General features: G+C 40.3%; 1 protein-coding gene across 2 annotated transcripts in view; it reads right to left on the reverse strand.

The window, feature by feature from the left end:
* Positions 1 to 22,383, reverse strand: part of LOC137369462 (uncharacterized bromodomain-containing protein 10) — a 111,247-nt gene that overhangs the window by 31,716 nt on the left and 57,148 nt on the right. The window contains exons 1-2 of one of the 2 annotated variants that reach the window (XM_068030710.1): positions 12,894 to 12,984; positions 10,916 to 12,366 (exon numbers count right to left, since the gene is read on the reverse strand). In XM_068030710.1, coding sequence (XP_067886811.1) covers positions 10,916 to 12,366; positions 12,894 to 12,898 — 1,456 coding nt within the window. In that variant the 5' untranslated portion in view covers positions 12,899 to 12,984. Of the gene's footprint in view, positions 1 to 10,915; positions 12,367 to 12,893; positions 12,985 to 22,383 lie in introns of those variants that run through there. The other variant, XM_068030709.1, reaches the window with a different exon arrangement.

The raw sequence follows: 22,383 nt of genomic DNA on the forward strand, positions 1-22,383 counted from the left end.
TCCTTCCTATAGTGTGGTGACCAGAACTGTGCACAGTACTCCAGCTGTGGCCTAACTAGTGTTTTATACAGCTCCATCATAACCTCCCTGCTCTTACATTCAATGCCTCGGCTAATGAAGGCAAGTATCCCATAGTCTTTCCTAACCACCTTATCTACCTGTGCTGCTGCTTTCAGTGATCTATGGACAAGTACACCAAGGTCCCTCTGACCCTCTGTACTTCCTAGGGTCCTACCATCCATTCTATATTGCCTTGCCTTGTTAGTCCTCCCAAAATGCATCACCTCACACTTCTCAGGATTAAATTCCATTTGCCACTGCTCTGCCCACTTTACCAGCCCATCTATATGGTCCTGTAATCTAAGGCTCTCCTCCTCACTATTTGCAACACCACCAATTTTCGTGTCATCTGTGAACTTACTGATCATACCTCCTATATTCACGTCTAAATCATTAATGTATACGACAAACAGCAAGGGTCCCAGCACCGATCCCTGCGGTACACCACTGGTCACAGGCTTCCAATCGCAAAAACAACCCTCGACCATCACCCTCTGCTTCCTGCCACAAAGCCAATTTTGGATCCAATTTGCCAATTTGCCCTAGATCCCATGGGCTTTTACCTTCTTGACCAATCTCCCATGCGGGACCTTATCAAAAGCCTTACTGAAGTCCATTTATTCTGTCAATGCAGCCTTGCACAATTGTCACACTCTTCCTCTAATGCCCACTCAAAAATCCTTGCTCAATCGCTTTAAAGTAGACAAACCTTCTCAAGTTTGCTCATAGTTCTATGTTTGTTGTTGACATCTAAGCTGCCCACTACAAACAAAAGCAGAGCTGCTATTGAAGTTCTTGCTCAAGGTGTCAATTTGTTTATACAATATGCTCTGTGGTTCCTCAGTATACTGTATGGGAAGGCTGCCAGACTTGTCTATTTTTTTCTCTCCACAGAGTATAAGTGGCTGTTTCAAAGAGAAAAGCCCCAAGTGGAAACTCTGTGGATAGAGACCATATGCTTTTGGAGAGGCAGATTACCAACTCTCCACAGTAGAAGACAATAAGTCCAAAGTTATGCTCAAGATCATAAATATCACCCACATTGCTGAGCTGTGGGATACCTGTCTGAGGCCTGTTCTTTGTATCTTGGTCAATAGCTGTGCCCTTGGAATAGTCAGTTATAATCTGCCCTTTGATATAGACTGAACCTGGCACAGGGCAGACCCAATGATGTCTCAAAATCAGATATGAGTGAGCTCTTGACCCAAAGTCAGTTTGTGCTTGCAAGTTCTAGATTAGATATACAGCACTGAAACAGGCCCTTCGGCCCACCGAGTCTGTGCCGACCATCAACCACCCATTTATACTAATCCTACACTAATCCCATATTCCGACCAAACATCCCCACCTGTCCCTATATTTCCCTACCACCTACCTATACTAGTGACAATTTATAATGGCCAATTTACCTACCAACCTGCAAGTCTTTTGGCTTGTGGGAGGAAACCGGAGCACCCGGAGAAAACCCACGCAGACACAAGGAGAACTTGCAAACTCCACACAGGCAGTACCCAGAATCGAACCCGGGTCCCTGGAATTGTGAGGCTGCGGTGCTAACCACTGCGCCACTGTGCCGCCCTCTCATTGTCAACTGCAATAATCAGGTCCTTGGCACCAAACATTATCAGTGGTATCTCAGTACCAGTCTGGGCACAACTAGATTTATTGGGTTTGCTCTTTATCTTGTTTTAAAGAGTAAAGGAAATAGTGCAGCTATTTTGTGTCACATGATTTCAAACTGGTTCCCCAGACCCCAAGGGCTCCATTCAACAGATTTCTGTATTTGTCGACTTACGATCATGTAATTTTTATTGTTGCATAATAAGGAATAGGTATCTGATCCCACCTTTCAGGAGTTAGGACAAGGAGCCCCTGTGTGTGTATCAAGAGAGCAGAGGGGCAACTGCAGATAGTAAAATTTGAAAACCAGTGCTTCACTGACATACTTCATAAATGTGACACATTTGGCCAGGTTATACAATCATTATTTGGAACAAGCATTTCATAAATTTGCAAGGATCAGTATGTAATTTGCACAGTATGTAGAAGATTATAATCCTAGCCCCTTTTTGGGGCTACTTCTCAGATGATCATTCTCAACTTAAGGTTGAGAAAGGTAGCTCCGAAAGACACAATGGATCTGAAGGACTAATCCAACTCTCCCTAAAGGAAAGGAACCAGCTGAAAATATTACCACCCTCCAGATAGCCATTTTAAGTTTCAGGCAGATTATAATAATCCGGATATTATGAGGGTCCAAGAATCCCTCCTCAGCAATGTACCTACCCACCAAAGAGTGTACGGAGACAGGTTCATGAGTTAGTGATAAAGACTTTGTCAGACAATATGGAATAGAGAAGGCTGAGGGGTGACTTAATTGAGGTGTACAAAATTATGAGGGGCCGAGGTAGAGTTGACAGGAAGGATCTGTTTCCACTAGCGGATGGGTCAATTACCAGGGGGCACAGATTCTAGGTGATTGCTAGAAGGATTAGAGAGGACACAAGGAAAAACTTTTTCACCCAGAGGGTAGTGGATGACTGGAATTCACTGCCCGGATCAGTGGAGGAGGGAGAAACCCTCAACTTATTTAAAAGGTACCTAGACCTGCACCTGAAGTGCTGTAACCTGCAAGACTATGGAACAGGTACTGGAAGGTGGGATTAGATTCGGCAGCTAGTCTTTTCAGCCACGCAGACGTGTTGGGTTGAATAGCCTCTTTCTGTGTAGTAACTTTTCTATGGTTCTTAAACTTTTATATAATTTAGAATTTAAAGAACTGAACATGCAATTCATAGTTGATGAGGCAGTCAATCACAACACTAATAGTTCTAGGAAAAGATAGAAAGTACAGTCTTATTTCCAGTACAGAATCCAATTTTGAAGTCCAAAATTTGTTACAGTAAAATACTTATGTAGAATATCCAATTATTAAAGTAATGGTTACCTTAAATCCCCGAGAAGACAACTACAGAGTTAGCCAGATACCTCTGTCCCAGTTAAGGGGAGAACTATCATCGCCTTACTCCAATAGTCGTACCTTTACTGAGAGTCATGCTGGAGCAAGTCCAACGAATCTAAAAATCCTAAAACAAAATCAAAATACTGCGGATGCTGGAAATCTGAAATAAAAACAAAGTGCTGGAAAAACTCAGCAGGTCTGGCAGCATCTATGGAGAGAGAAACAGAGTTAATGTTTCAGGTCAGTGACCCTTCTTCAGAACTGGCAGATATAAGAAAAGTAAAGTGGGGGTGGGGCAAGGGAAAACAAAAGAGAAAGTGTTGATAAGACACAGAATAGCTGGACCAGGTGGTCATGGAGCAAAGGCAAACAATATGTTAATGGTGTGCTGAAAGACAAAGCATTAGTACAGATAGGGTGTTAATGGACTGAAAACTGAACAGCCACAAGCACAAATATGAAAAAAAGAACAGTGGGTAGGCACAGTAAAAACAAACTGAACACAAAAAAAAGAAAAAAGGTAAAAGTAAAATGGGGGCCCGTCACGCTCTGAGATGACTGAACTCAATGTTCAGTCTGGCAGGCTGTAGTGTGCCTAATCGGTAATTGAGATGTTGTTCCTCGAGCTTGCATTGATGTTCACTGGAACACTGCAGCAATCCCAGGACAAACATGCGAGCATGAGAGCTCGGGGTCATGCTTTCGGACTGAGCGGAGGTATTCTGCAAAGCGGTCACCCCGTCTCCGTTTGGTCTCCCCAATGTAGAATTCCTGTTAGCATTCCGATGGGATTGTTCCCTCCGCGACACCCTGGTCCACTCCTCCTTCACAAGTACTTAAAGCCTTTGGCAAGTGTTGTTGCAGACACAAATATATTAATGTTATGTAGAAAATGTATTGCATGCATTGGTCTCAAAAGGTGCAGAAGAGGTACATATAGTGTGAAGTTCCAATTTCTGCCTCTGTATGTTAATACTAATTTGTTTCTGCCTGCTTATTTACTCCCTTATATGGCCATCTAGGGCGGGGTGTTCAACCTGTCAGCTGAGGGACAAAAGGACCCCAGGGCAGGGCATTGCAATCTTTGATCTGAACTCTGCTTCTATTTATTTGTTATCCTGCTGTTTTTGAATTTTTTGGGAGAAGTAGTTTAGGCAAGGCTGTTCACTAGTGGTTAAAACCAAATCAGAACACCAATATCTGCTACCAGCAACTTGCCATATATGCAAGTTGCTGAAACATTCATTTAAACTTTACACTCCATTATGCACATCCACACAGCCTATGAACACTAAAGCTTGGATAGCTTTGCTCTTGGAATGGATGTCAGTACAATGATACAACTTACATATTAGATTCATTTTCCTTTATATGTTGCCTCCTGAAAAGGCCAGCCGGGCAGGATATTTTCTAGAGGTTCACCATATAGTCTTATACAATAGACTCCAACGATTCTTAAATATAAACCCCCAGATAATCCAGCTTTATTTAATCTGCCCTAAGTAAAATAAATGCGCGACAATGGGTCTAATATAACCTAGCCCTATAATGAAGCAGAGATTTTGTTCTTTGTGTCAGTCTACTGGTCACCAAAGTTTGAAGCAGAGAACTTAACTGGGGAAAAACCAACAGGAATAGGCCACCATGTGCAACATAGTTTGTGACAACTTAATGTCCCAGATTGTCCTGACAAAATAAAGAGTTTGATGGTATTTGCCATAATGTAAATTGTCTCGCAACTAGTGGCAAGGAAGAGATAACTGGTGAATTATGAATTACAGTGAATTAGCCTCACAAAAAGAGGAGCGCGTCGTTAACATCCCCGTCAGTTTCATGAGGTTTCTGCACTTGCGCAATTAAACTCACCACAGGAACTTTGGACTGCTACTTAACAGTATAAGTACCTATCTAACAGAGATGTATTTTCCTAGAATGCTAATGAACTTTGGTACAGAAAGGGAACAAACTGTGATCCTACAGGTAAGTTGCTCTTCTGGATTTTTTTTTTTTAAAGTCTTCATTTTTTCTTTCTTTTCCTACTTTTCCTTTTATCCCCCCTCTCTTCCAATCTCTCTCTCTCTTTCTTCACCCAATATGACCCAGTGCACTATTTCCTTCTCTGTTATTCTCACTTATTTCTCAATCCATAAATTTCATTAAGGAAATACACTATAGTCTTGGATGCACAGCTACACTTGCCACACCATCAGCTTGCACTTTCAGCAATTTATAGGGCACAATTTTTTTTTTAAAGAGCTGAAGGGGGAGGATAGACGTGTAGCTAATGGGGCACACCAAAAGATGCCCCGTTTCAGGGAAATCTGGGCCAATATGGAGTTTCCTCAGAATATATGAAAATAGGCTACGCATCTATGGTGCGTGGAAAATACAGAAAGAACTAAAACTAAAGCACAGATGAAACAAAATGGGAAAGTAGTGGTCAGTTGAGGGAAAAAGATGGCATGTACACCACTGAGAGTTTTTAAACAAACACTTTCATGCAAAAGTATTTTATTTTGGAATAGTGGCATTAAAGTTACTGAAATTTTTGAGTAGCCTTATTAGAGCATTGATAGGTTTCAGTGGTAACAGGAGAAAAACTGACCACTTAAGAGGGTCAGGAGTTTCCTTGAGCTGGACATCAGTCCAAGAACTAAACCACATCCACCTTTTACGCATCACTGGCAAAAGAGGAATTCTTTTTAAATACTTGCTACCAGGTAATGTACAATGGTACTGACGTAGTTTTAAAATCATAGATATATTTTATGTAGTCAAGGAAATTGCATAATGCCACTGGTTAGCAGATCTACAAGAAGTAGTTTAATACAATTAGTTTACATTCCTAGAAATATGAAAGATTGAAGGATACTTCACAATGCTGCTATATCTTCAACTTGTTCTAAAATTCAGCAGCTTCATATGTGGTTAGTTACAAAGAAAGTGCTCAATATTGAGCTGGTACTGGTGAAAATACCTTCTTTCCCTTGTATAACTGATATATCCAAGATCACATCATTTTAATCTTCAATTAGCCAAGAACAATTTACACAGCTATGCACCACTGGCATGTTTTTAGTAAAAACTATAGTGCCCACTAGCAGCTAGTAGCAGAAGGACAACTGCTGCGTTATTCATCAGCCACAGTATGAGTCAAAACAGAGATAATTCTGGAGACTCTGCAACCTATTGTGAAACTAAGGAAATGAGTATGAACACCCACATTTCAACCTTGTGGTAGAGTTCCCAATCACATAATTTCCAAAAACGTTATCTTCAAGATGAGCACTGAGAGAAGCACTTTTATGGAGACCTGCCAATATCTGCAAAATCACTTGGGCCACTTGTAGATAGACATAGTAATAAGTCACGAAGAAGGTACACATGCTGTCTCTTCAGGTACATCTTAGACTAGGGATATCCAAACTTTTGCTTAGTTGTGAACACTGAGCTGTGTTCTAGAGCCCCAGGGGCCATGTAGGAATTGTTAGACGATAAAAGGCCATGGCCCATCTAGTTCGCATTCTAGCATCTTGGTAGTCGCATGATATAACATGGGAACAATTACAGTATAAAAGCAATGAAGTCAATTCATTTATATTCACTGAAAATAAAATCATTTTGGCAATTACACACATCTTTCACATGAACATACATAATGTAGAGATAGAACACTATCCAGCAATGAAGAAGCTGCTCAGAACAGACCCTTCCAAATCGTCAGGTGCACCAAATTCACAGAGGTACAATAAATATGGACTGGACTGCAAGAGGTAGAGTCCCCTGGGCTTCATGGGCTGATGAAAAACTGCAGTAAGTTTTATTTAATCATGAAAGAATCCCAAAAGGCATTGCTATTCCTATATTTTTAAATGACAGACAAGATGCTTTCTGTGGCTTTTGTGGATGGCTGTGAAAATAGACAGCCCAACAATTTCCTTTGCAGAGTCTGTGGTCAAGATAAACCACGTTGCAGATCTTTCATTTCAGGTTTCTACAGTCCTTAGTTTGAGGCAGATTGCCTTCAAAATGGAGAACGCAGTCCATTGACAAGGTTCCCAGCACAAGGGATCATTGCCTGACTGTCTAGGGTAGTCTGTATTTACCATACAGCACTGTTGGCTCCACTAAGCTGCCACTGTACCATCAACTGGCTCTTTCAGCTCTACTTTAACCGCTAAGTTACACAAGACCAATATTCCCTTCAAAATTTAGCAGTTGTGTGCAGCAATTTTAAGCTTTTTTTGTGTGGCCGCGCATGAGTGTTAACATGGAACATAGCCGTCGCAGTACGTTCCAGACTGCTGTGTGGCCACGCAGCCACCCAGCTTAGTGGAAGTACTGCTTGAGATTCACCAACATTTGAAGTAGAAGTATTTAAAATCTAAAACATTAAAACAGCTCCCTCTTCTATCTCGGTGACTAAATGTGCAATTGCAAAGACATCCAAGTTTTATTTTATAACGGACTGCATTAGTGTTCTATGGAACCTTGGGGCCACACAGACCTTTTAAATCATAACCCGAAAGACAAATTTTGAAACTTTTTCAATGAAGGTTCCAGGATTTCTTTAAGTTGTTAGTAATTTAAAAACTTTGGGCTAACAGTCAGCTTCTAACAATTTGCTGTTGCACATCCAAGAATACTGACCCTGAAGAAAGAAAACTCCACCCTTTTACAGATATCATTGGTACAAAGATAACACCATCTGCTGGAACAAAACAAAAACACAACTGAAAAATTGCTCTGTTCAACACCTGATACATTATGACCATTGTTAGGTATAAAGTTAGGGCTGCGTTTGATGACAATGCAACCACTAGGTGGTGCAGTACTGGCACATGCGTAAATGCAGCCTCTGACTGAAACATCACTGTCCACGACATCTCAGGCAGCTGCCAGTAATAAAAATGGCACCATCAATTTGACACACACAAAAAAAAAATGAATCGAGCCCAAATCCTCACCAGACAACGGCTGCAATCGCTGCCTCTACTCCCCTCCCAACAGTAAACATGCAAATATTGACCAAGTACTTAACAAAACACCACCTCATTTCCATCAACTTCTGGAAAAAAATAATTTTTCTACTTTTTAATAAAGATGAAAATATGATGGCAACTTCCTTGTGACCTTTGTTGCTTTTTAGTTCAATTATAGTATTACCATCATTAATTTAACAGAATTTAATATTTACATTGAGCAAATTAAAGATTGGAACATACACATGGGGGTGAAGGTAGCAGCCAAAATATTATCTTAAAATTTAATTAGGTTTTTTGAGATTAGCTTAAAAACCTAATTGATCATTTAACAGCATTACAAAATTATTTTTTCAGGGCATGTTCTGTTGTTCAAACTTCATCACATCGCCATTAAAATCCCAGTTACACCTGATAGAAACCTCATAAACCTTTACATCTTGTTCAAACAGTGATACGAGAGTGCTAAAGTTGAAATTCTTGCTGATTCCAGTGATTGCTGTCTCGGGAGGTGGGGGCGGGTGGCTCACAGCACAGCCTGTGTTGAAGCACTGAGTGACAGACTGCAAATTCAGGATTTCTGTGCTAATCTGCCCATGCTTGACATCCTGAAGCTGCAGTCAGTTTCAGAGGGGTAATGACAGCAAAGGCTGACAGCGCGCCATCAATACCTCACCCCTGCAGAATCCAGCACTTTGTGCTGCATGGTGCCAGTTTCTGTGGGTTGCACAATGTAAAACCTTCAGCAACCAACCTGTCTGATTGGAGCATGAGGTCCTCCTCTTGACAAAGTGATGTTGGGTCTAACTCTCTCACATGCTGTTACTAGCAATAATTAATCCACATCAAAAGTGAATGGCAAAATAATGATTGCTGTAATTTATTCTAACAAATGGAGACAATATGAAAAGATTAATCAGAAAACAGGGCTGGTGAAAAATACTTGAGGTCATAGGATCTTGGGACTCCACTAGGAGTAATCCAAAATATGGAAGCCAAAAAACAATCTGGTGTAAGAAATGGAGCAGAGCAACAAATATAACAATTCATCAGGATGATAACTGGGATGAAACAGCTGGACTATGATAGACTGCTAAAGTTTAAATATATTTCCGCATATGAGGGGGGTAATGAGAGATCTGACCGAGTTGCTTAAAATGAAACTAGACAAGGGTAGTTCGGAAACGACTCATCTCTCACAAGGAATCCAGAACAAGGAGAAATAATCTTCATGTCCTCAGGGTACCCCAAAAAGCTTTGCAGCCAGTGTATTACTTCTGAAGTGCAGTCACTGTTATGCAGACAAATATAGCACCCAACTTGCACATAACATGCTCCCATAACCAACACTCATGGCCGGATAGCCCGTTTTTAATAGTAGTGGTGGTTTAGGGAGGAGTGTCAGCCTGCTCTTTTTCCAATAATGTTCTTATACATTCAACCAATCTGGTAACGAGGCCCAGAGTTATAATCTCATTCCATCCCATCCAAAAGATGGCACACCCCGTTATATAACATTTCCTCAGTAATGCACTTAAACATCAGCCCAGATTTGTTCCCAACTCCATCATGGGGCTTGAACCTACAACCCTCTGACTCGGAAGAGTTCTATTACATTGACATTTAGTTGAAAGTAAATCCAAAAAAAGTCTTCAATAGGTTGCTGTAATGTGAAATGCAGTGCACCAAAAGGCCATAGATGCAAAATAAATGGACAATCTTTAAAAAGGAGATACAATAGTTGAGAAGCAAGGGTATTAAATAATTTTTTAAAAAAGTATCTCTTTTTATCATCTGAAATTGACACTTCTGCTGGGTTAAGTTTCCACAAGTGTCAGCAAATCTCTAGCATCTCACTTAAGTGGTGGAACCTGGGACCTTTATGACTTGTATCGTCCAATACATTTGGTGTTTGATGACATCTCCAAATTTTATTAAGATGAGATGCTTATCCCATGTGAACTGAACTATGCAAGCAATCCGTTACCTGAAAGACTCAAGTTAAGGCAACATTATGCACTACTTCACAACTGCCTCCATTCAGATCCTATTATCTTAGGAATACACAATAGATACTCATTTTTGAACACTAATGAAAAACTTCCTGCCAGCATAGAAAGTAGTTTCAATATAAACTCAAATAGCAATGACTTCTGCCAAACCTATTCATACTTCTAACCAAGCCAATCACTTTTAAACTGATTATACAATTACAGTATTTACATATCATACATTTAATGTAGAAATACATCCCAACTGTATATCCAAAGACACATCAAGCACTGGTTGAATATTCTACCGACTGATAAAATGGAACCAGCATTATGACGCATGAGCAGCTATCACTTGTGGCAGCCGACTGAATAAATCTATCTATCTATCTATTTATTTATTTATTTATTTATTTAGAGATGCAGCACTGAAACAGGCCCTTCGGCCCACCAAGTCTGTGCCGACCAACAACCACCTACTTATACTAATCCTACATTAATCCCATATTCCCTACCACATCCCCACCATTCTCCTACCACCTACCTACACTAGGGGCAATTTACAATGGCCAATTTACCTATCAACCTGTAAGTCTTTGGCTGTGGGAGGAAACCGGAGCACCCGGCAGAAACCCACACAGTCACAGGGAGAACTTGCAAACTCCGCACAGGCAGTACGCAGAACTGAACCTGGGTCGCTGGAGCTGTGAGGCTGCGGTGCTAACCACAGGGGCCTAATGCTTATTCTATCTGTGACGTGGATGAATGAAACAGGCACAGTTATAACAATGAATCCCAGGTACACCATGTCAAATATTAAAGATTTTAAGCAGGAAAAACACACTTCAAAAAGGTACTCGAAAGAATTCCAGTTATCTTTTCATTTACTTACAAAATAGAAAACCAAAAAAGCCACTAACCAGACTTATGCTTTTTGTGTTTTGTTTTCTTTTTTATCAATAGGGATTTCTTCTGGATTCCTGGCTTCCGAATCTTGAATGAATTTTGGCAAACCAAATCTGGCCTCAACTGTGAAATCTTATTCATAGCATCTTTCAGTTTCTTTTTCTTCTTCTTCTTTTTCTTGACATGGAGCTTAACTATCTCAAGTTCTTCAAAATTTCCCAAGAAATGCTTTGCAGAGATATTATTTATTTTACCAACCAGACAGCTTACATCCAAATTTTCAGTATGGCTTCCATTAATGAGCGTTTTGCAGCTTTTGATTGCCTTCTCGGTCAATGGTTTCACACCCTTTCTTAACTCGGGGTCATCTGTACAAAATTCTCCATTTTCAGTTATCCTAATTTCTCCTGGGCTAAGAGGTTCCCCATACCCCACAACTTCGCCAGGGCTAGCAGGCTTCATTAAGTTTTCTTTACAGGAACCAACATTTTCTTTTTTGACTACTGAAGTTCTATGGTTTTTACATTCACAGTTGAATTTTATTTCTTCTTCACCTTCTTGAGAAAGAAACTGAGGACCAGATTCTACCCTTAAATAAAAATCCTCCAGGTCACTAGAGTCAAGTCCTTCACTGGACTTTTTAGAATCATGTGTTGTTTTGGTAGTGGTTTCCTTTTTGTTACTTTTTGGTTTCTCATGGCTTTCAGATGAAAGTCCACTTTTTGCCTCCTCTGATCTCTGTTGTGACATCCTGCAGATTTTGATAGGTGGAATAGGAAATTCAGGGGGTGGAAGAGGAGATTGTTTGTAAATCCGCATGTCTGCACCACAAAACTGTGGGAAATGGACATAGGCATTCTCATGAGAATCATATCCCAGAATCACTTCCCTGCATTCATGAATGGGCTGCCCTAATACTGCATCTTGGACCTCTTTCTGGGTTTCATATACATAATCACACAAGCCCTTCAGCAACCAAACTCGCTTGTAAAACGTTAACTGGTGGAAAGCTTTGACCTCCAAAGGGCTAGTTTCCCCCAGAACGCGGAAAAACTGTGGACTAAGACCCAGTTTCTCAGCCTGAAGATTGCGATTGTCTGCCTGGCTGACTATTACATACCAATGTTGTACTCTTCGTTTCAGTGCAGCCTCCCACATTTTGTAGGACAAAGGTGGCTTCCGGTGCAAAGTTGCTCGGCGATGGTGAGGGCTCAGTAAAGAAGTCATTATCTTAGCCAGAAAACTACTACACTGAGGCATTAGAAGGCATCGCTCAAGATCAAAATAGACAATTTCAGGCAAATTAAGGATCTGCTGAGCCAGACACAGAAAATGACCAATGGCAGGGATCTCCCAAAGTGTCTCCATGCGAGTAGGTTCAGCCAGAGCTCGTAGATTTTGCTCCCATTCTTCAATCTCTTTTTGGACAGCTTCTTCTGCCTCTTTCCGTTCCTGTTCACGCAATCTAGAAATATAAAATCCCTAAATTAGAACAGACAAAGATACCTACAGTTCCATAAAAAGCATAGTACCATTGTATATAAAATTCTGGAAATGCATGTCAGTCATCATCTGAAACAGGTTTAACATTTTAAGTCGGATCCTTCATCAGGGATTCTGATTAAAACAAAAGTCCACCTAAATCTTTCACCGCTGTATGCTGATTAATCTATGCAATTCCAGAACTTTAAGAATTCCGCATGGTAGTTTTTAATCTAACATTGTGTTGTTTCACATATCTGTGCCCTGATTTAAAATACTATTTTTTTGTACATTATGTGGTGGAACATCATAGTACAGCTAGAAGGAACCATATGATGTCCCACAGCCCTAGTAGCTGTTGTATTCACAGATGGTTTCACAAAATTACACTATGGTTCTAAAGACTAAACTGCATATTTCTCCACATAATGCATGCTCCGACAAATCCATAAGTAAAACAAAAATAAAAGTAATGAAATATCATAGTCACTGTGGGCCGAAGCAGCTTACATCATACAACATAGGATAGATTGCGGGTTTGCAGCTGGAATTCCCCCATCAGAATACAGCTCTCAGTTATGCTATCCTCCAGCAAAGCAGTGAACAGGCACTTCTGTACATAGGGCAAAAAACTTCAGTCATCACAGGTTGTTTTATGAACCTTCTAATGGTCAGGTTCAGGTACCATTGCCTTCTGGCCATCATGTCAATCAAGAACAGAGAAAATGAGAAGTCTTAAGAGTAATGATAGAATTTTATCCATTATGTTTACCATAAGATGACTCTTGGACTAATGCTTGGATTTTAGTTTTCACTCTGTTTAGTTTCAGATTATAAATTATTTTGGAATTTCAGTAGAAATGTAGATTTGAAACAGCACTTAAAAGTTAAATAAATTTGTAAAATAAATGGCAAATACAGTTGTGCAATGACTATGTAAGCTTAATTCACAAACTGCATCAATATTTGTAAATGCTAATATTTAAATCAAATTATTCACAAAAATAATTTATTCAGACACGGTCTGATAGATACATCTAGTTATACATTTAATTAACTTCAATTATACCAACTGATTATTTATGTAAGTATGGGGTGCTTGGAAGTCTGCTTTTATACTGATTTATGGCTTTCAGTTTCAATAATTCAAATTTTGAGGATGTAACAAAGCAAAACTGATTCCTTTTGGATCATTGATACTATTTGAATATAAATTATATGCAGTATAAATATTAAGGCTTATGTAAATTAGTACTCCAGTAGAAAAAGCCGTTATTGGGATGTAACAGTAGCATCGTGTTGGTAAACTGCCTCTATATCAGCGGACAGGAGGGACACAGCGATTAACAAAATGGGGCTGGAGAGGCCAGCCTAACAGTGAAGCGGGCAATGTGTCTGCTCTGGCAGTTCCTTGCAGTGTACAGAGCAGACAAATTATTCAGTATTTCAATACCAATCTTATTACTCAAGACAACAATTTAGGAAGTATTTTTTCTACATCATTATCTGTACCAACATGGAAGCCAGAGAAGTGACTCATACTTTTAAAGACACAACCTCAATGAATAATGCAAAATAACAAAAGTGGCTTGGGATATTAAAAAGAAATCTTGCATACATCAAGAAAAATTGTAAATGTCACTCAAAGGAAATATCAGACAATATTATATAGTGAAAAATAAAATAGAATTCCTTCTTTGCAGATCCAATTCTTGACAGATCTAGGAGGATCGATTTCCATGCATCAACACTGTTGACATGTGTGACCACAATGGACCGCCAAGTAACTCACATAATCTTGCCTCTGATTTTCCTTTTCACCCTACCACTCAGGAAATCTCTAATTTTCCCAGAAGTAGCCTGGTTAAGATTGGAAACCAGGCATAGGGAGAGGATCACACAGTCTATCCAAAGTGTAATGCTACATTCATACTTGCAATGTCAGATGAAATTGCCCAATCATATTCTGGTGCTTCTCGAGCACAAATACACATTTTTAAAAAAACTACATGCTGCTTTGAAGTTATTTGGCAAGAAGACATACTAAGGCTACTGTTTTACAATGACTGAAGTTAAACTCCAATTGAAGTGCCTTATAAATTAGCACAGTTGCTTTTTATTGACTGAATAAGTGAAATTCTGTTTTTAGAGCTTGGATTTTAGGATTTTTACTTGTGTTTGGTAGCAAATTTATAGATTCCACCCATTTTCTAGTGAGACGGGGTTGAAGGTGTGGGGACTGGGAAAATAATGGGGACTGGGAAAATAATGGGGACCTGCCTCAGGATGGCTGCCCGATGCATTCTCACTGCCTTAGCGGCAGGAGGCAGAGGGTGATTGTCGAGGGTTGTTTTTGCAGTTGGAAGCCGGTGACCAGTGGTGCACTGCAGGGATCGGTGCTGGGACCCTTGCTATTTGTAGTGTACGTTAATGATTATAGGAGGTGTGATCAGTAATTTCACAGATGACACAAAAATTGATGGTGTTATAAATAGTGAGGAGGAAAGCCTTAGATTACAGGACGATTTAGATGGGCTGGTAAGTGGGCACAGCAGTAGCAAATGGAATTTAATCCTGAGAAGAGTGAGGTGATGCATTTTGGGAGGACTAACAAGGCAAGGCAATATACAATGGATGGTAGGACCCTAGGAAGTACAGAGGGACCTTGGTGTACTTGTCCATAGATCACTGAAGGCAGCAGCACAGGTAGATAAGGTGGTTAGGAAGGCATGTGGGATACTTGCCTTTATTAGCCAAGGCAAAGAATATAAGAGCAGGGAGGTTATGATGGAGCTGTATAAAACGCTAGTTAGGCCACAGCTGGAGTACTGTGTACAGTTCTGGCTGCCACACTATAGGAAGGGTGTGATTGCACTGGAGAGGGTGCAGAGGAGATTCACCAGGATGTTGACTGGGCTGGAGCATTTCAGCTCTGAAGAGGGACTGGATAGGCTAGGGTTGTTTTCCTTAGAGCAGAGAAGGCTGAGGGGGGACCTGATTGAAGTATACAAAATTATGAGGGGCACAGATAGGGTAGAAAGGAAGAAAATTTTTCCCTTAATGGAGGTGTCAATAACCAGGGGGCATAAATCTGAGGTAAGGGGCAGGAGGTTAAGAGGGGATTTGAGGAATGTTTTCACCCAGAGGGTGGTTGGAATCTGGAATACACTGCCTGAAGGGGTGGTAGAGGCAGGGACCTTCACAACATTTAAGTAACATTTAGATGAGCACTTGAAACGCCATAGCATACAAGGCTACGGTCCAAGTGCTGGAAAATAGAATTGATAGGTGCTTGATGGCCGGCATGGACACAATGGGCCGAAGAGTCTGTTTGTGCTGTATAACTCTATCTCCGAGGGAGATTCATAGGAATGGGTTGAGAATCAGAATGGCGGCCCGCACAACAGAGGCAGGCAGCCAATTAAGGTGATTGCGACCCCAATTAGCACCGGTTTTGCAGTCTCCCCAGCATTTTGCTGGCAGCAGAAAAAGCACCCCGTCCCCCACTGCTGTATGCAGAGACCGCCAGCTCAATGGAGGCGGCCTCTCTGTGGCTGGATATGGGAGCCAGAGGCAAAATGCCAGGGACCTCGAGCATGAAAGGCCGCGATCGCAGCTGATCCGAGTCCAGCAGATTGGTTCCCCTCCATTCCAATGGAGCTGCCAGCCTTGATCTGGTTAATTTCTGCATTGCTGTGCAGGCTAGCGAAGGCACCTCCATGTTGAGGCTCCCTCGCAGTCCCTGACCTGTTCAGCAGCACCCATCTCTCGAGGCCCCAGAATTGCCGGCCCTCTAATTGGGTCTGCAGTATCAAGAGCCCGCCAGCACAAAAACACCAAAAGAAGAAAGCGATAACAGGGTACTGAATTTAGATGATCAGCCATGATCGTACTGAATGACGGAGCAGGCTCGAAGGGCCGAATGGCTTACTCCTGCTCCTATTTTCTATGTTTCTAAAAGAAAATGTAGTCAACCATGGCTAACAAAGGAAGTTAAGGATTATATAAGATTAAAAGAAATGGCCTATAATGTTGCCAGAAATAGTAGTAAACTTGAGGATTGGGAGAATTTTAGAATACAAAGGAGGACCAAGAAACTGATAAAGAAAGGGAGAACAGAACATGAATGTAAGCTAGCAAAAAACATTAAAACGGACTGTAAAAGCTTCGGTAGATATTTAACAAGGAGACGTTTGGCTAAGACAAATATGGGCCCATTACAGGCAGAGTCAGGAGGATTTATACTGGGGAATTGAGAAATGGCAGAGAAGCTAAATGATTACTTTGTGTCTGTCTTTACTAAGGAAGATACAAGAAATCTCCCAGAATTAGAGATCCAAGGGACGAGGGAGAATGAGGAATTGAAGGAAATTAGTATTAGTAAGAAGGCTGCACTGGAGAAATTAATGGGGCTGAAGGTTGATAAGTCCCCGGGACCTGATATTCTACACCCCAAAGTGTTGAAAGAGGTAGCTATGGAGATAGTGGATGCACTGATCATCTTCCAAAATTCTATAAAGATTGGAAGGTAGCATATGTCACCCCACTATTTAAAAAGGGAGGGAGAGAAAAAACAGGGAACGAGAGACCTATTAGCCTTACTTTAGTAGGGAAAATGATAGAATCTATTCTAAAGGATGTGATAAATGGACACTTGGATAATAATGATCTGATTGGGCACAGTCAACATGGATTTATGAATGGGATATCATGTTTGACGAACCTGTTGGAGTTTTTTTGAGTATGTTACTAACAGAATTGAAAAAGGGGAGTCGGTGGACGTAGAATACTTTGATTTTCATAAGGCTTTTGATAAAGTCCCTCACAGGATGTTAGTTAGCAAAATTAAAGCACAGATAGGAGGTAATATACTAGCATGGAGTAAGGATTGGTTAACAGGCAGAAAGCAGAGAGTAGGAATAAATAGGTCATTCTCACATTGGCAGGCTGTGACTAGTGAGGAACTGCAAAGAACAGTTCTTCGGCCCCAGATGTTCACAATGGCTATCAATGTTTTGGATGTGGGGACCAAAAGTAAATTTCGAAGTTTGCGGATGACACAAAACTCGGTGGGAATGTGTGTTGTGAGGAAGATGCAAAGCAGCTTCAAGGGGATTTGGACAGGCTAAGTGAACGGGCAAGAACATGGCAGATGGAATATAATATGGAAAAATGAGGTTATCCACTTTGGTAGGAGGAACAGATGTGCACAGTATTTCTTAAATAGTAAGAGTTTAGAAAGTGTAGATGTACAAAGGGACTGAGGTGTCCTCGTCAATAAGTCACTGAAAGCGAATATGCAGGTGCAGCAAGCAGTTAGGAAGGCTAATGGTATATTAGCTTCTTGCGATAAAGGCTTTCTATACAGGAGTAGCAAAGTCTTGCTTCAACTGTACAGAACATTGGTTAGACTGCACCTGGAGTACTGTGTGCAGTTTTGGTCCCCTTACCTTAGGAAGGATATTATTGCCATAGCGGGAGTGCAACGAAGGATGTTCCCGGGATGGCAGGAGTGTCCAATGGAGAGAGATTGGGGAAACTGGGCCTGTATTCTCTAGAGTTTCGAAGAATGAGGGGTGATCTCATTTAAACCTACAAAATACTTAAAGAGATAGACAGGGTAGATGTAGGTAAGATGTCCCCCTGGTTGGGGAGTCTAGAACTAGGGAACACAATTTCAAATTAAGGGGGAAGCCACTTAGGACTGAGTTGAGGAGAAATTTCTTTACTCAGAGGGTTGTGAATCTTTGGAATTCTCTGACCCAGAGGGCTGTCGAAGCTCAGTCATTGAGTATGTTTAAAGCAGAGATGGACAGATTTCTAAACATCAATGCCATAAAGGCATATGGGAATAGTGTGGGAAAAAGGCTTTGAAGTGGATGATCCGCCATGATTGTACTGAATGGCGGAGCAGGCTCAATGGGCTGAATGGCCTACTCCTGCTCCTATGTTCCATCTCACTGCTGACAAGTGCGGGCTCGCAACCCCTATTTGGTCCCAACATTGGGGCCCCAAAGCCCACGGGAAAAATCCAGCCCTAAACGTCTGAATTGGTAGGTTGACAGAAGTGTCCACCCATATCTGCAACTTATGGAGCAAGGTGGGGCTATTTAAGTTTGCTGCTGTTGGTACTTGAGCACTGGAAACTCCTTAAAAACTGAAGGATGAAGACAAGTCATTCAGTTATCAAGATTGAGAACATTTTAAAATATCGTGTGCGCATGAATCTGATCACATTCCATCTAATTCTTGCAGTCAAAAAGCTACCAGTAAATCATGAACAACAAACTAATATTCAATCTACAATTGTCACAGAATAATGTTTTTTGTAACCACAGGTTTTAGCACCTGAATTCAAACAGTAGGTGCTAATGATCAGAATAAAAAAAGGTTATTTTGTTAAACCTATTTAATACAGACTGTTTTCCTTTTTAAAATCAATATGCTGGAAATAGACTGGGTCAGCCAATGACAAACATCACAAAGTACTCAGGAACCTCTTTCTCATTATACCATGGAGCGACAGGACACAAGTCCTGCCACATAATTGCCAATGCACTGAAACTCCAATCTCAAATGGAGATAGTAAAGCCAGGAGTTGTTTCATAATTAATTTGAGAGAAGAGTGTGAACATTCACTGTGAGCTATTCACACAGAAACCTAAAAGTTACTCAGCCACTCTCATGATGGAATGGTGAGTTGACAACAAATAAAATGGTTTGGGACTAAAATTGAGGAAACAGTGTATGTAGGAATGCACAAAAATATACTTTGATCTGAAATGAGTAAAATGATTTACTGAATTTGACTCAAATTCACCAATTCTGTTCACATTATACATAGATCTATAAAAAGGTAGAGGTAAATCTATTCAAAATTTTTATTAACCTTTCGCTATGATTATGAAAATGTTTTGATGTATCTTCTAAAGCAACAATTATAATACTTTATATTAGGCCAACATTGTGGCTTATTTAAGAAACACAGATCTCTACAAAAATGATATCTTATCCCAAAAGGAATAACCTGAATTTTCTCTTCCTTAAGGATAGATTAAAATTGGAGATCTGTCACAATAACAAGACCATCAAGATGACAGACAGGTTGGTTCATATAATTCTGCATTGGTAAACTTCCTGTAAATTGAGAGGGTCTGAACTTCTTGAACAGCAAAACCTAAGAGGTTTAAACATGATCAGTGTTGTTAAACAGTTGCTTTAAAGAGTACAAGTTTCGTTTATAGTTATATATCCAAATTAAAATTACAAATATTTGTGCATTACATTTCTGTATTTTCTCATATACATCAGGGAAATTTGAACACTGAATAAAATTGATGTTTAGGTTTAAAAATTTGTTTAGATTCTGTAACTAGGACAGTGTGGTATTACTCATCTTGTACATTAGTGCCAGGCAACTAGAGGTTCCATAGTAAATAGAAAACACATTCACATCATATTAAAGCTAACCATGTTTAGACAGCAGGTTTGATCTATGAATTGCTCTGATTTATTTGGAAATAGACTTCTTGCAGTACAGTAGCCCAAGTTTCTTTAAAGCAAAAGTCCCCCCAAGAAAGAAAAACTAATTTAAATGTGTTTGCCTATTTAGGAATAAATGGACCATAGTTGTACACAATATTTTATAGATGCCACTTGAACACCAAGCATTGCTGGTCATTTCAGCAGCTTACCAGGTCTTGGGTTGCATTCACAATGCACCCCAATGGTAAATTCAGATATCCTTGAAAATTATACAAAAGAGAAAGGACAAAACAAGCGAGTCCTTTAAGTCCCTACTCATCTACATGGCTTTGTACTATACCAAGTGCATTTAGCAATTAGTTCCATCTTGAAAGCTCCCTATAAATTTACATCTCAGGTTAAAAAATACAATTGATAGCCTTTGAATTTTTAAAAACTCAGTCTTTTTTTCCCTCTTAGGTCTTTAAGTGCAACGGTTACAAATTAGAGGGTAGACATTACCAGATTTTTGCCACTAGGTGTCATCTCAGCAACTTGAGCTGTATTCACAAGGCATGGATAGTAGAAATTCAGATACCAGTGAAGTTTGTGCAAAGGTAAAGAACAAAACAAGTTTTAAGCTCCGAATCAATATTTAACTTTCTTTTAGCTTTAATGTCATTTAAATGTGTTTTTGCCACACCATTTTTATCCTGTGAAGGCTACAAGGGACTTCCACCATGATTCTGAGATGTAATAATCAGAAAACAAATACTGATCCTCCTCCATAAAGCATACTTTTTTAAAACTCAAAACTCACTTGTCCCCTTAGACCTAGCTAAAATATCACCGACTTGATGACGTTCTAGTTATGATTAAGAGAATGAAACAAACTTGAATTCCTCATAAACCACCAGGACTAAATGGAAGACGTAAAACTGTCCTGTGCACAAATGTGGAGAAGCTATCCAAATCATTTTGCATCTTGTGAGCCATTGCTCTCCAAGACCCTGCCCTGATAGCTACATTCAACTTCATATCATTATAGGCCATAGAGTGGATGATGAACTTGGACAACAAGACGTAATACTGCTTTTCAAGCTGCCACACAAAAGTGTACTTGGGGTTACAATCTCAGGATAACGGAGCACAGAGATACACACGTCAAAAGTGCAAACCCCGATGTACTGCATGTTTAAGTTTCTGCTGTTCCAGGATTAGACAAAATGAACTGTGGGTAACAATAAAGCTTGAGGTTAAAATACCACTTAATAGTTAAATATTTGAATGGAGTTTAAAATGTGTAAATTTGTGACAAATTTTCCTGCTCATCGAAAATAAGCATTTTATATTTGAATGAAAAAGAAAGGCTCTCCAATTGCTGAGCTGCTTAACGTACTGGCCAACATGGAATTGAACCATACAGACCAGGAAGCTCCCAAATGTGACCCCTGATCTATGCTGTGTTAGCTGATCTCAGCCAGAATGGTACAACTGGCCCCAGCCCCGGCTTTAGAAGGGTGAGTGGGGTGGGAGGGGTGGGGGGAGACAGAGGAAAAAACTGAAAAAAGAAAAAACGTCCCAAGAGTTCCTGATCAGTAATTTCAACTGGACAGGGAGTATGTGGAGATTTTGGGTGCAGACAGGATTGAGCTCTGCATGGAGAGAAACCTATTGACACTCCAGCCTCAATCTTTGCTTTTAGAGTGGTTTAGATCCAAATGGCTCGTGGCAGGTTTAGACACTCACATGGTCACCCAATTCTCCATAGTCAGCTCATTACTGCAGTTCAAAGTGTTGTTCATATATAAAGGAGCATACTAATAGTGAGAGCAGAAAATTGCATCTGACTAGAATTGAGGACAATGGGAATAACGAAAAGGAAATTAAAAGAGACAATGTCACAATCTGGCAACAATGATTCTTAAAGCCGTGGCAGCCTCAAAAGACATCTCAACCTTTTGCAAAAGCTGAAAAGACAGGGGAGTTTGATAGGCAAAAATGCAGGGAAGAAAACCAGTCTGCAGCCATGAGGCTACAGGCATGTTACCAAGTGGCACAGAACCTGACTTTGATGACTCATGTGGAGAAGCTATTGAGATTAAGTACTGCAAGGAGAGTTGCCTTCTGTACCACTCCATGGCAACATCCCCACACATCAGCATTGTAGGATGCTTACAAGAAAGTTGAACCAAGTTGGAGGCCACAGCTGACCATTGCCACCACAGATGTATCAAAACTATGTTGCACATTAGCTACAAGTGTCCTTTCAGGAAATGATACAGCTCTCTATCTACTTCTCTTAACAGACCCCAAGGTGCCAGTTTTCCACTGTTCTTTCGAGGTAGATGTGCCAGGTACTGCCAAATTGATTGGTGGCATCTTGGCAGGTGCATCACATCAAGATATGCTGGCAGATCACTTGGCATGCATACTTTACTGGCATTGCAGAATAGGATAACATACTGTGATTAAAGTGTTTCTGAGGAAGCAACCAACATTATGATTAGTCAATATTAATGTTAGTGTTGCTATT

This window comes from Heterodontus francisci, chromosome 4, assembly GCF_036365525.1.
Source record: "Heterodontus francisci isolate sHetFra1 chromosome 4, sHetFra1.hap1, whole genome shotgun sequence".
Classification (NCBI taxonomy): domain Eukaryota; kingdom Metazoa; phylum Chordata; class Chondrichthyes; order Heterodontiformes; family Heterodontidae; genus Heterodontus; species Heterodontus francisci.